The 15,757-nt window shown below is 35.7% G+C and overlaps 1 protein-coding gene across 13 annotated transcripts in view; it reads left to right on the forward strand.

The window, feature by feature from the left end:
* The window catches only part of CCDC57 (coiled-coil domain containing 57), a 323,421-nt gene that overhangs the window by 210,847 nt on the left and 96,817 nt on the right, over window positions 1-15,757 (forward strand). For all 13 annotated transcript variants that reach the window (XM_007482813.3, XM_056817294.1, XM_056817295.1 and 10 more), the window contains one exon: window positions 9,492-9,622. In XM_007482813.3, coding sequence (XP_007482875.1) covers window positions 9,492-9,622 — 131 coding nt within the window. The remainder of the gene's footprint in view (window positions 1-9,491; window positions 9,623-15,757) is intronic.

Below are 15,757 nucleotides of genomic sequence, written 5' to 3' on the forward strand. Positions count from 1 at the left end.
ATTCATTAATCACCTCCCACTTGACATTCCTAAGGTCCCCAGTAAAGCCTGGGGAACATGTGCGAGCCTCCTCTCTTCCCTTCTCTTCTCTTACACCTCTTACTCTCACATCTTGCCTCTTACAATCTTGATCTTGCTGTGGCCTATTATGTTCCTCATGTCTAACTGACTTACGCAGCGCAGCTGCCCCACACATCTCCCATTAATCTCTTGACCGTGTGGCCCATGGGGGATGTCCTGGAGTCCTGTGTTCCATGCAGGTTCTCTTGGTCTTCATAATTATAATTTCTCCACTCTGTTATCTTTCACTAGAGAGGTATCTATCTTCATCTCTTCATTTCCCTAATCTTAACACCTGCCGCCTTCTCTGCTCCTATGCATTTGTTGTGGAGTGTCACTGGAGATCATATAACTGATACTCAGTGAGCCCCCCAAAAGTTTCTTCTATAATCTCCACTGTAGCCTCACTAATGGATGGCAATAATTTTATTCTTCACTGTTTGACCTAGGTGAAATTGCAAACCTCCTAAAATACTCTATCCTTGCCCATTCAGCAGACCTCACCTTTTACTTTCCTGAGAAAATTGAGCATCTTCTCTATTTCACATCTCACATAATTCTTTCCTTCTTTTCTCTAATTCATAGCAGAAATGAGAACTTCCAAGGCCAACCCTGCTTCTATCTTTGATTCTATCCTATCTCATTTCCTCTGAGTCTTGTTCTTCAGTATCCCATCCCTTTTCTTTCACTCTTCTTATCTGCTGGATCCTTCCCAGATGCCTGCAAACATGCCCAGGTCTAAAATTCTTAAAAGTTTTCCCTTGAGGGGGCAGCTGGGTAGCTCAGTGGATTGAAAGCCAGGCCTAGAGATGGGAGGTCTTAGGTTCAAATCTGGCCTCAGACACTTCCCAGCTGTGTGACCCTGGGCAAGTCACTTGACCCCCATTGCCTAGCCCTTACCACTCTTCTGCCTTGGAGCCAATACACAGTATTGACTCCAAGATGGAAGGTAAGGGTTTAAAAAAAAAAAAGTTTTCCCTTGATTTTGTCACCCCTCAGGCTATTATCTTATTCCTCTCCTCCCTTTTAGAACTAAGTGGTTAAAAACAACAATAGCAGCAATAGTCTACTCTCCTTACCTCTGTCTTAGGGATGGCATCTGTTTCCATGGGTCAGCTTGTCATCTCGTTAAAAAGACTCACAAGCCTATATATTTAGCCCTGGTTTCTTTAATGAGCTCTTGTCCTTAGTCACAGACTTTATACTGTGGATATTTTAAACTCATTATGTCTAAAACAGAACTCATTATCTCTTCCCCTAAAAATTCCCCTTAACTGAATTTCCTTGATTTCTATTGAAGATAATACCAGCCTTCCAGCCACAGAGATTGACAAAGTTGACTTTTCCCTGCCCCTTCCCTTCATATACAATCAGTTTCCATGCCTTATTGTTTCTATTTCTAGAAAAATCTCTTCCTTCCATTCTCCTTTTCACTTAAATGGTCAGTTAAAGTCCTAATTACGTGTCACTCCCTTCCAATCCATCTTCTACATAACTATCAAAATAGTCTTCCTAACCTTGTCACTGCCCTGCTTTTGCCTCTAGGATAAAATTAAACTCCTCAAGCTTGATGTTTAAAATCTCTCATAGTCTTTCTTCAGTTTACCTTTCCAGAATTATTTTATATTACTCCTATTTACATAATTCTTTGTTCCAGTTAAATAAGCCCTAAAGCTATTCCCTAAACTTAGCACTCCATCTTTTACGTCCATGTCTTTCATCTGCTGTGCACTCCTTCCTTCCTCTGCCTCTCCATCTCAAATTCTGCCTCCTACAAAAAGCCTTTCCTTCTCTCACACAAATCTCTCTCCTCAAATTATATTGCAATTACTTAACTATACATGCTGTACCCGGACCCCCCCCCCAATCACCAAAAAGAATAGGAGTTCAAGTTTCTTGAGGAAAGGGACTTTTTTTCTTTTTATTTTTTTATCCTCATTGCACAGTATAGTACCTTGCACAGAGTAAGCATTTAATAAGCATGTCATTGCTTATCTCTTTCTCAAAATTTATCCATCTTTTCTTTCTTTACTCCTACTAAAAAATAAATTTTCTTCTCTTTTCAGAGTGAATTGCTTTTCAGATCACTCATTCCTACACCCATATCCTTGAATCTGTCCTTTTCTCTTTCTTCTAGCATCCTACTTCTCCTGCTCCCTTACATTTTTTATCTTTTTTTCTTCATTACCTTGCCAACAATATCTTGTTAGTCTCCATTGTACTAAAAATAAAAAAACATTCACGCTCTCACCTTTGCTTCTTCTTCCTTTCACCAATAGCTTTTCCCAAAGACTAGTCTATATTTCCTGCCTCCATTTCTTTACCATCTACCTCCTCCTTAACCCTTTACAGTCTATTATTCCCCCCCCCACCATTGTCCTCAGAGATGTTAGTAATAACTTCCTTATTGTAATATCTGATAGACTTTTCTTTCAGTCCAGTTGTTAACCACTCCTTCCATTTTTGAAACTCATTTTCCCCTTGGCTTCTGTTATAGTACTGTCATATGTCTCCTTCCTCCTCCTCCTTCTGCCCCACATAGACATCTCTTAAGGTTCTTAGAATCACATATTTAGAGCTGGAAAGTACCTTAAGGGTTATCTAGATCAACACCTTCATTATATGGGTTAAAAAATTGAGACTCAGAAAGGTTTTAGAAACTTACATTCATACAAGGAGTAAATTAGCAAGCTAGAATTTGAATTCAAGTTTCTGACTTCAAATTCAACATTCTTTCCATTGCATCCCATTGTCTTAAAGTCTCCCTCTCTCTTTCTTTATTCTCCCTTGTTATTTTCACAGATTCTCTCTCCTTTTAGCCTTTCCATGTTCACAGATGTTTTGTTTTTGACAACCATCTCCCCATATTCACCCTCCTTTTTGTCTATCTCCCCCTTTTTCCCATTCTTCCTACCCTTCTATTTCCTTATAGGGAAAAGTAGGTTTCTATACCTGACTAAATGTGGGTATTATTCCCACTTTGAGCTAGTTCTGATGAGAGTAAGGTTCAATGATAGCCATCTCTTTGTCTTCTCCTTCACTGTATTTGCCACTTATGCACCTCTTAATAAAAGATAGTTTACCTCCTTCTAAGTCTCCTTTTCTCTTCTCCCCATGTGTTCCTTTTTCTCATCCTTTTCTTTTTACAAAATATCAACCCAACTTATTTAGCTTCCTTCTCTATATACTCCTTTTCATTGCTCTGATAGCTTCCTTCTCTATATACTCCTTTTCATTGCTCTGATAGTGATAAAATACTTAAGTATCTTAGGGACTTTAAGAATCTTGCATAATACTTTAAGTATCTTGCTTTTCTCAAGTGTCATAGATATTTTGATTATTTCAGGTATCTCCTGTCCAGGTATGAATGTACTCAGTTCCACCTTATTAAAAACCCTTGGGTTTTCACTTTAACTTTTTATGCTTCTTTCAAATGTTGAATTTGCTCACCAAATTTTCTACTCAGCTCTGATTTTTTGGTCAAGAAAGTCTGAAATTTCTTTCATTAAATATTAATTTTTCCCTTTGAGTATTATACTAACTTTTACTGGGTATGTAATTCTAAGTTGTAGTCCTAGATCCTTTGCCTTTCAGAATATCATATTCCATACTTCCACTCCTTTAACATAGAAGCTGCTAGATCCTGTGTAATCCTGACTGAGGCTCTTTGATATTTGAATTGTTTTCCTTCTTTGGCAGCTTTGGAATTTGACTAAAATAGTCCTAGGGTATTTTATTTTGGGGTATCTTTCAGGAGGTGATCAGTGGATTCCCTCTATTTCTATTTTTCCTCAAGGATATTGGGACAGTTTTTCCTGCTGATTTCTTAATAGTTTTTTTATCATGGCTTTCAGGTATTCCTATGATTCTTAGATTATCTCTCCTGGCTCTATTTTCCGGGCTGATCCTTTTCCCAGCAAGGTATTTTAGATTTTCTTTTTTTTTTATTTCTTTTTATTAATTCTTTCCATCTTACGGTTTCATTAGCTTCTGTTTGTCCCATTCTGATTTTTAGGAAGTTATCTTCTTCTTTGAGTTTTTGTGCTTCCTTTTCTATTTGGCTAATCCTACTTTTGAAAGAGTTGTTTTCTTGAGTGTTTTTTTTTTGCCTCCATTTCCATTTGATTGATTCTATTCCATAAGGAGTTGTTATATTTGGTGATTTTTTTTCCTCCAGCTGTTGAGATTTTCTGTCAGTTCTCTTATTATTTGGTTTTTTTAACTTATTTTCAAGTTCTTCCAGGGATCCTTTTGAAGCCTAACATCCTTTCACATTTCCTCTGAGGCTTTATATTTTCTTTTCAGCATTATTGACCTCTTCTAAGTTCATAGTTTGGTCCCCTCTGTCACTAAAGTAATTTTCTAAGATAAGAGGTTTTTTTTTTAATCTCCTTTGCTCATTTCTATTTGTCCCCCCCCCACCAATATCTATATTATATCTATCTGATGAGGTTCTTCTCTGTTCCTGGGGTGGAGGGCACACTTCTCCATGCTTGCAAAGTACTCTTCTCTGGTCCTTGGGGTAGGATTGGCTGCCCTTATGCCTCCTAGATGTCTGTCAAGGAAGTATTCCTGCTGACTTGCTGCTGTTTTTTTCCAGCTGTATTCAGTACCTCATGCTGCAAGTTCTCCTGTTGTTTTGTGGGCTGGGCTGGTACCCTCCCTGCTGCTTCCCTGACCGGGCTGGGCTGGGCAGGCGCCCTGCCTTGGGCTCCACTACCCAGGCACTCTCTCACCATGTGGGAGTGAGCAGATTGCTTCATTGTAGTTCCAATTCCCCCTCTCTGTTCCCCATAGCCAAGGGTTCGGCTGCCACCTGGGAGTGAGTAGACTACTGTGGTTCTAGTTCCCACTATTTCTCTATAGCCCCAGGGATCTGCTGCCACATGACAGTTTGTAGTTTCCTGCCTTCTCTACCTGTGTGGAGTGGCTCTGGGACCTTTCTACAGCTTTATTGACTCTGGAAGAGTCATGGGCTGCTCCAAGATCTGCCAGTTCTCGCAAATGCTGTGTTACCTGGGCTGCTCTCTCTTACTTCAGTGAGACGTGTTCCTCCAACTTTCCTTTGTTTTGAGGTGATTTATTTTCTGTGTGTGTGTGTGTGTGTGTGTGTGTGTGTGTGTGTGTGTGTGTGTGTGTGTGTGAAAGGATCAGGGGAGTGGAAGTTCTTAAATCATGGCATACAAGTTTTGTTTCAAGGACATTCACAACTAATGTGGATGATTGGCACTTCCAATCTGTAAAAATGGAGATTTGAACCCCAGACTTCAATCCCCAGAAGTCCTTGGCAGTTCCCAGAATTCCCCATAATATCACCTGAATCTCCACCTGGACCGAGAACAAAATTTGTATTTAAACTTACTGTACCGCCTACTCTCTGCTTCCGCTTCTAAGGACATGCGTCTCTCTATCTAGTAGGCAAGATGTAGCAAGTAGGTTGTACGTGCTTTCTTATTTTGTATTTCTTAATTCTAATAATCTTTAATAAACCTCTAAAAATATAATACTTTTAGTAGAGAAACTAATTTTATTTTTACAAATCCTGTATTCTACTTAACTCATAAATAGCAACTGGATATCCCAAAAACATCTCTGTCAAAGTAAGAAAAGAGATCTAAGGACATTCACTCCCTCAAATTAGTATTTGAATTTAGCCTTAAGGTACCCGTATTTCCCTCTTTTGTTTGCCCTTTATTCTACCTCAAGATCCAAGGCTGAATTATCTAACTTTTTGTTACTTTTTTGGACCACCCTAGTCAGTTTCAGACTGAAACTACTTTCCTTTTGGCAGCTAAATGACACAGTGGATAGAGGGGCAAGCCTGGAGATAGGAGGTCTTGGGTTCAAATCTGGCCTTAAATATTTCCTTGCTATGTGACCTTAGACAAGTCACCTAACCCCAATTGCCTGGCCCTTACCACACTTCTGCCTTGGAACCAATATTAAGTATTTTATTTTAAGACAGAAGTTAAGAATTTTTTTAAATTAAATTAAATTTTTTTTGTTGTTTTTGAAAATTTTATTTCATTAATGAATTTAGAATATTTTTCTATGGTTACAAGATTCATGTTCTTTCCCTACCCTTCCTCAATCCCCTCCCATAGCTTACATGCAATTCCACTGGGTTTTACATGTGTCGTTGATCAAAACCTATTTCCATATGATTAATATTTGCACTAGGGTAATTATTTATAGTTTACATCCCCAATAATATCCCCATTGATCCATGTGATCAAGCAGTTGTTTTTCTTCTGTGTTTCTATTCCCACAGTCCTTCCTCTGAATGTGGCTAGTGTTGTTTCTCCTAAGTTCCTCAGAATTGTCCTTGATCCAATTGCATTGGTGCTAGTAGAGAAGTCCATTACATTCGATTGTACCACAGTGTATCAGTCTCTGTGTAAATTGTTCTCCTGGTTCTGTTCCTTTCACTCTGCATCAGTTCCTGAAGGTCTTTCCAGTTCACATGGAATTCCTCCAGTTCATTAATCCTTTGAGAACAATAGTATTCCATCACCAATAGATGCCATAATTTGTTCAGTCATTCCCCAATTGAAGGGCATCCCCTCATTTTCCAATTTTTTGCCACCACAAAAAACACAGCTATGAATATTTTGGTACAAGTCTTTTTCTTTATGATCTCTTTAGGGTACAAACCCAGCAGTGCTATGGCTGGATCAAAGGATAGGCAGTAGAAGTTAAGGATTTTTTAAAGAAAGAAACTACTTTGCTCACAGCCACAGGAGCTCAGGAGTATCCCTTGGGCTCTGCCCATAGAAATTCCCTAATTCTGGGTATAAATTTAAGCCTTTCAAAACTATATTCTTATAACCTTTATTATTTTTTCTGCTTTTAATAACTTGGAGGAGCTAATGTAATCAACTCTCTCCCTTATTTCCAAGTTCCTATAGTTAAGGCAATCATATGTAATTATGTACCTCTTTCAAACTTTGTGTTCTCATTTCTAGGAAGTAAGCAATAGATAACAGAGCCAATTAAATATAAAGATCTATGGAAGGTGCTCCAGGTTATCTCCTCTACACATATTTCCTGAAAAAGGACATTTGCATAGACTGCAAAACCTCTTTTAAGAGGTTCTCTTAAGAGGTTTATTCTTGAAATAAGGACTGTTCCAGAAAATTTCTAGTTACTTCCAACTAAAAATGTTTAGATTAGAATGACTTCAGATAACACATAGTAGTATCTTTTTTGGTCTATACTTTGGTCCTTGAAGTTAACATAACTTCAATGGGATGGAGGTGTCAAGGAGGGAAGAGAGATTTATAAGTATGAGAAAAGGAAATCAAAGGAAAGACAATCAGTCTGGCAATAAGTGGCCAAAAACAAGTGGGTTTTGGCCCAGGGAGACAAAAGCAAGATCTTTCCTAGTAACAAGTAAATCTCCTAGTAACAAGTAAAAGCAATCTCAATTCTGAGACACAATAGAGAGACATGCATATCATTGCATATATATGTATATGTATATATGTATATATATATATACACACATATATATATGTATATTTCAAGTAGCACAAATCCCATATATAAAAGCTGTAGGTTGTTTTTCTCTATCCTATCCTACTTGCAGACAAACAAGTTTTGTGGTTCAGCTATTACTAATGTCTTTTTTCTTAAACTAATGACTTCTGAATAAAAAGACTCAGAACCAAATTTTGAATGTAATCTATCTCTGCATCATTTCAAGGCAAGCAGTGGTTAATATTAGATAAAAGCTTTTTTAGTGTGCCTTAATGGTCTTAGAAATTTAAAAAGAAATATATTAGTCTAGATTTCTTTCTCAAGCCCAGAAATTCTGCAATTAGTAAGATCAGTTATGTTTTCTATTTTCCCACCATATATTTTTATCCTGAGAGTTAAGAGCTTTTGGCAAAATTGGTGTACAAACATTTTAAAATATATTCTGCTCACTTAGACAGTTAGCTGTGTGCCCCCAGATAAATCCAATTGCATAAGACCTTGCCATTCTTCTGTCTTAGAACTGATACTAAGGCAGAAGGTAAGGGTTTAAAACACAATAAAATAAATTCAATTGATATCTTTTGCCTAAATATCCCCACCTTACCCCTCCTAAAAAGCCATCATAACAAAGAATTGTGTCAGAATTTTTCTTCTAGAAATATTTATCTGGTTTATAAAACCTTTCTTCTTAAACTTAAGATAGAAATTATTTAACATGTGATAATCATTTTTATCACTCAAAAGTATTAAAAACATATGAATTGCCAAATGTATTATATCTATACATATGATCTATTCAGCCATTATTATCTCAGATGATAAATCAAAGAGCATACTCATAGATCATTAAATGTTTGTGTTGGAAAAGTCATTTGGCAAATAAGGAAGAAGTGATTTGCCTAGGGTTGCACAAGCAGAGCTAGACTTAAGCCTAGAGCTAAGCCTCTTGACTTTGTAATCCAGTGTTATTTCCAGCTTTCTTATAATCTCAGCCTGTCCAATATTGCAAGCTGATAGTATTTTGCAGTTTTGTGCGAATTCATGTAGGGAACTATCACATCTGATAATGTTTTTCTATTTTATTTCTAATAACCTCCTTGATAAGGCCCAATATATTGTTCTATATTAGACTGTCAACAAATTTTGTTAAGCAAATGTTGTCTATCCTCTTGAATAACTTCATTTCATATCTGATCAGAAGCAGACAGATCCACCTGGGACAAACTCAAGATCATATAGCTCAAGATCATATAGCCATATAAATATTAAACAAATAGATTATGATTTTGATATAGAAAAATAGATAATCCTGTAGTTTGAATTGTTATCCCCAAAATGGAAAGAGAATGGGATGGAGGAAAATAAGTAATGCGCATTGCTGTTGTTTTAAACCTATCTAGCTGCTTCTCGAATTCCATGGTTGGTAAAGGATAGATGAATTTTCCAGTATTGTTAACAATAAAGGAAAGGTAATATCATATTGAATATTTTGTATCTTAATATCTTGTAACTAAGACAACTCCAAATGCTATTGGTGACTATTGAGGGCCTTATAGGCTTTTCATAGTGAGAGCCAGATGGGATATAAAAGAGTACTTTCATTTTGCAGAAGGGATAACTGAAGTTCAGAAAGATGAAGCAATTTGCTAAAGGTCACATAAGTAGTTATAGAAAGATCAGGATAAGGTTAAGGAGGAATCTGGACTATAATTGTGAAAGGAAATGAGGTTAAAGTTTTAAGCTGAGAAATAATCATAGGCAGGTAGCAGTAAGATGAGAATACATTTTAGGGCCTAGTAAAAAGAATGTGGGAAAGTTTATTTCTTCAGCCATTAAGATATCTCGAAATTGTCTCTGGAAGTTATGAGAATGGTATTCAGATTATAACATGGGTAACATTCTAATGCTCACCAGAAAAGCATATTTAACTAATTATCTTCTCTTGTTTCCAGGCCATTCTATGAAGTTCTCACAGCATCCATTTCAAAGTATTTCTGGGACCTTATATCCAAAAACACTAGTTAGAGACACTGGACATCATTTCTTAGCTTTGGAGCAGCCTCAGGGAAGGCTCACAACCCAGGTAAAGTATTTCATCTAAAGAATTGGCTTTTTGAGCAAGAAAATTTTGAACATGAAAGGCTAGAATAAATTTAATTCCTTTATATTTATCACAGATTTTTCCTCTGCCTGAGGATACTAGCATCATCCTTTAGCTTTGGAGCTTTGCTACATATTATGTAATCTTATTCTTCTACATATAACAAATCTAGAAATAGTTAGAAAACAGATCTATGCTTACCATTTTGCAGATGGGCAGGGAAATTGATTTATTTCATCCCCATACCAGCTATTTCTGGTATTGGTAATTATATAACCAACTCTGCTGCCCTGTTCTGCCTTGGGGCCAATACAGAGTATTGTGGCAGAAGAAGAAACAGGAACTAGCAAAAAAGAAGGGATAGCTAGAGTGGTAAGAGAACAAGGATAAGGTGATGTCACACCCCAAGCTAAATCTGTTTCAGGAAAGAGGAAGAATCCAAGTTTAATTCTGTGTTCTTCTCCTTTTCTTTTAACTTCTTTTCTTTTTTCCCCTGGCTTGTTTTTCTCTCCAACTCTTTTGGAGTAATGGGAATAATTTACTACCATAACTAAAAAGTAGTTGATTGGTATCTCACAGTCAAAAAGGAAAATTTGTAATAATGATCAAGGCAATTAAAAAATAGAGCTTTATAATAAAAGAAGAGATAAGGAAAAAAAAGAGAGAAACTTTGAGAGGGGAGCGGGTAGAGTGAAGGGATCAAGTTTTAAGGAGAGGAATTAAGATCCTATTTTATAATCTGGCATCATTCTTCCTTTCCAGGCTTAGTACATAGGATGTACTGTACATTTGCAAACTAGCCAACTTGCTATTCCTCCTAAATGACATTCCATCTCCTGTATCTGTGTTTTTGAACAAGTTATCCCTGTGTCTAGGATGCACTCCATCCTTATCCTTGTTTTATAATCTCTGACTTCTTTCAAGGCTCTATCAGCTCAAGGGCCACCTTCTTATTGGAGGCTTTTCCAGATTCCTTTTAGCTGTTAGCACCTCTTCCAAAGCCCCATGAAATATCTTTTATTTACTTTATATGTATTTTCTTATATTTGTATGTATACAGTAAGTATATATTTACTTACATGTTTATTTGTTGTTTCCATTAATAGAATGTAATAAGATGCCTCTTCTTGAAGGCAGGGATTGTTTTATACCATTAGCACCTAGCACAGTACCTGACACATATCTTAATAAAATCACACTTATTAATTAGTGTCAAGAGCTGCAGAAAGATGAAGTCATGGTTAAGATACAAAAAGCTACTAGATGGACAGTTTTTGGTAACCTTGCCAAGAGCAGCACGAATATAATTGTGAGGCAAAAGGCAAACTTCTGGGGATTGGGTCATGAGTGGTTGTAGAAAGAACAATGTACCATCTTTTTTTAAGTTTATTTGTTTAATTAATTTAGAATATTTTGCCATGGTTACATGATTCATGTTCTTTCCCTCCTCTCCTCCCACCCGTCTCCCATAAACAAGGAGCAATTCCACTGGGTTTTACATGTGACATTGATCCAGACCTATTTCTATATTAACATTTGCACTAGGGTGATCATTTAGAGTCTATATCCCCAATCATATCCCCATTGACTCATGTGATCAAGCAGTTGTTTTTCTTCTGTGTTTCTACTCCCACAGTTCTTTTTCTGGGTGTGGATAGTGTTCTTTCTCATAAGTCACTCTGAATTGCTGCTAGTAGAAAAGTCCATTATATTAGATTGTGCCACAGTGTTTCAGTCTCTGTGAATAATGTTCTCCTGGTTCTGATCCTTTCAATCTGCAAATCAGTTTCTGGAGGTCATTCCAGTTCACATGGAATTCCTCCAGTTCATTATTCCTTTGAGCACATTAGTATTCCATCACCATCATATATGACAGTTTGTTTAGTCATTCCCCAATTGAAGGGCATCCTTTCATTGTCCAATTTTTTACCACCACAAGGAGTGCAGCTATAAATATTTTTATATAATTCTTTTTCCTTATGATCTCTTTGGGGTATAAACCCTGCAGTGGTATGGTTGGATCAAAGGGCAGGCAGTCTTTAAAAACCCTTTGGGCATAGTTCCAAATTTCCCTCCAGAATGGTTGTATCAATTTACAACTCTACCAGCAATGCATTAATGTCCCAATTTTGCCACATCCCCTCCAACATCTATTATTTTCCTTTGCTGTCATATTAATCAGTCTGCTAGGTGTGAGGTGATACCTTAGAGTTGTTTTCATTTTCATTTCTCTGATTATAAGAGATTTAGAACACTTTTTCATGTGCTTATTAATAGTTTTAATTTCTTTGTCTAAAAACTGCTTATACCTGTCCCTTGCACATTTATCAATTGGAGAATGGCTTACTTTTTTGTACAATTGATTTAGCTCTTCATAAATTTGAGTAATTGGACCTTTGTCAGAGGTTTTGTTGATTTTTTTTCCCAATTTGTTGCTTCCCTTATAATTTTGGTTTCATTGGTTCTGTTTCTACGAAAATTTCTTAATTTAATGTAATCAAAATTATTCATTTTACATTTTGCAATATTCTTTATCTCTTCCTTGGTCTTAAAAATCTTTCTTTTCCCATAGATCTGACAGGTAAACTATTCTGTGTTCACCTAATTTACTTATAGTTTCCTTCTTTATATTCAAATCATTCACCCATTCTGAGTTTATCTTGGTGTACGGTGTGAGATGTTACTTCAAACCTAATCTCTCTCATACTGTTTTCCAATTTTCCCAGCAGTTTTTATCCCAAAAGCTGGGATCTTTAGGTTTATTGTATACTATTTTGCTATGGTCATTTACCCCAAGTCTATTCCACTGATCCTCCCTTCTGTCTATTAGATTACCAGTTTAAGATCTGATGCTGCTAGGCCCCAATCCTTCACATTTTTTTTCACTATTTCCCTTGATATTCTTGATCTTTTGTTCTTCCAAATGAACTTTGTTATAATTTTTTTTAATTCAGTAAAAAGGTTTCTTGGTACTTTGATAGGTATGGCACTCAATAAGTAGATTAATTTGGTTAGGATTGTCATTTTAATTATGTTAGCTCATCCTACCCATGAGTAATTAATATTTTCCCAATTGTTTAGATCTAGCTTTAGTTGTGTGGAAAGTGTTTTGTAGTTGTGTTTATATAATTCCTGTGTTTGTCTTGGCAAATAGATTCCTAAATATTTTATATTATCTAGGGTGATTTTAAATGAAATTTCTCTTTCTAACTCTTGCTGATGAGATGTGTTGGAAATATATAGAAATGTTGATGACTTATGTGGGTTTATTTTGTATCCTGCAACTTTGCTAAAGTTGTTGATTATTTCCACTGACTTTTTAGTTAATTCTCTAGGATTCTCTAAGGAGACCTGATGGTCTATTATCATCTGCAAATAGTGATAGTTTAGCCTCCTCATTGCCTATTTTAATACCTTCAATATATTTTTCTTCTCTGATTGCTACTACTAGTGTATCTAGTACAATGTCAAATAATAGAGGTGATAATGGACATCCTTGTTTCACTCCTTACCTTATTAGGAAGGCTTCTAGTTTATCCCCATTGCAGATGGTGCTTGTTGATGGTTTTAAATATATACTGTTAATTATTTTTAGAAAAGGTTCTTCTATACCTATACTTTCTAGTGTTTTCATTAGGAATGGGTATTGTATTTTGTCAAAGGCTTTTTCTGCATCTATTGAGATAATCATGTGATTTCTGTTCATTTGGTTGTTGATATGGTCAATTATGTGGATGGTTTTCCTAATATTAAACCATTCTTGTGTTCCTGGTATAAATCCCAATTGATCATAGTGAATAATCCTCATGATCACTTGCTGGAGTCTTTTTGCTAGTAGTCTATTTAAGATTTTTGCATCTGTGTTCATTAAGGAGATTGGTCTATAGTTTTCTTTCTCAATTTTTGGTCTGCCTGGCTTTGGAATCAGGACCATATTTGTGTCATAAAAAGGAATTTGTTAGAACTTCTTTGCTTATTTTGTCAAATAAGTTTGTACTGTATTGAGATTAGTTGTTCTTTAAATGTTTGATAGAATTCACTTGTGAATCCATCTGGCCCTAGGGTTTTTTTTTTCCTTAGGGAGTTATTTAACAACTTGTTCAATTTCTTTTTCTGATATGAAATTATTTAAGTATTCTATTTCTTCTTCTGTTAATCTAGGCAATTTATATTTTCGTAAATATTCATCCATATCACCTAGTTTGCAATATTTGTTGCCATATAATTGGGCAAAATAGTTCTTAAAAATTACCTTAATTTCCTCTTCATTAGAGGTGAAGTCACCCTTTTCATCTTTGATACTGGCAATTTGATTTTCTTCTTTCCTTTTTTTATTAGATTAACTAGTACTTTATCTATTTTACTTGGGTTTTTTTCAAAGTACCAGCTTCTAGTCTTATTGATTAATTCAACAGTTCTTTCACTTTCAATTTTATTAATTTCTCCTTTAATTTTCAGAATTTCTAATTTAGTTTTTAAATGGAGATTTTTACTTTGTTCTCTTTCTAGTTTTTTTAATTTGCATGCCCAATTGCATGACCTTTGCCCTCTCTGATTTAATATATGCACTCAGGGATATAAATTTCCCCCTGAGTTCTGCTTTGGCTGCATCCCATAGATTTTGAAAGGATGTCTTTAACCAACCAATTTTGGAGAATCATATTATTTAGTTTCCAATTAATTTTTTATTTGCTTCTCCTTAGTAATTATTATTTTTATTGCATTATGATCTGAAAAGGTTGCATTTATTATTCCTGCTTTTTTGCATTTTTTCTCCATATTTTTATGCCCTAGTACATGGTCAGTCTTTGTGAATGTACCATGTCCTGCTGAAGGTGTATTCCTTTTTGTCCCTATTTATTTTTCTCCATATATCTATTAACTCTTAATTTTTCTAAGATTTCATTCACATCACTTACCTCTTTCTTATTTATTTTTTGGTTTTATTTATCTAGATCTGAAAAAAGGAATGTTCAAGTCTTCCACTAGTATAGTTTTAATATGTTTCCCCTTAAGCTCCAACAGTTTTGCCTTTAAAAATTTGGATGCTATACTATTTGATGCATACATGTTGAATACTGCTATTTCCTCCTCATTGTCTATACTGCCTTTTATCAGGATGTAATTACCTTCCCCATATCTTTTAACTAGATCTATTTTTACTTTGGCTTTCTCAGATATCATGATTGCTACTCCTTCCTTCTTTTTCTCAGTTGAGGCCCAATAGATTTTGCTCCAGCCTCTTACCTTTACCCTGTGTGTCTACCTGCCTCATGTATGTTTCTTATGGTAGGATTTTGATTTCTAATCCACTCTGCTATTCACTTATGTTTTATGGGTGAGTTCATCCTATTCACATTCAGAGTTAAGATATCACCCCCATCATTTTGGGACTCTCATAGTCCTGCCCTTTCTTCTTTCTCTATTTCCTTCTACATCAGTGTTTTGCTTTTAATTAGTCCACCTAATCCTCACCCTTATATTACCTCCCTTCCCACCCCTTCCCTTCTTATTCCCCTCCTGTTTTTCTTTAGGGTCTATTAAATCCCCCCCTTCCCTCCTTTTTGGTACTTTCCACCCCACTCCCACTCTTGGTTTTTCCCTCTCAACTTCCCTTTAGGGTAAGATAGAATTTAGATGCTCTTCCCTCTCAAAGTTGATTCCACTCAGAGTAAAGTTTAAATATTACCTATTAGCACTCTCTTCCTCTCCTTCTTACAATAGTTTTCTTCCCCTCCCCCTCCCATGCCCCTCTTCATGTAGTATAATTCATTCTATTTTTTCTTGTTCCTTCAAGTTTCTCTTGATGCCATCTTCTATTCCCCCTTTCTTTTTTTTACAAATCATCTTAAACCACTTATTACCCCAACCACTACTTACAAATAATTTTTCTAACTACTATGATAGTGAATACAGTTTTTGAGTTAAAAATATCATTTTTCCATATAGGAATATAAACAATTTAGCTTTACTGAAGCCCTTAAATTTTTTTTCTTTTCTCTCTCTTTCATGTTTATCTTTTCATGTTTCTCTTGAATTTTGTATTTGGATATCAAATTTTCCACTTAGTTCTTGCCTTTTCTTTACAAATACTTGGAAATATTCTATTTTGCTAAA

Source organism: Monodelphis domestica, chromosome 2, assembly GCF_027887165.1.
Source record: "Monodelphis domestica isolate mMonDom1 chromosome 2, mMonDom1.pri, whole genome shotgun sequence".
Taxonomy (NCBI): Eukaryota; Metazoa; Chordata; class Mammalia; order Didelphimorphia; family Didelphidae; genus Monodelphis; species Monodelphis domestica.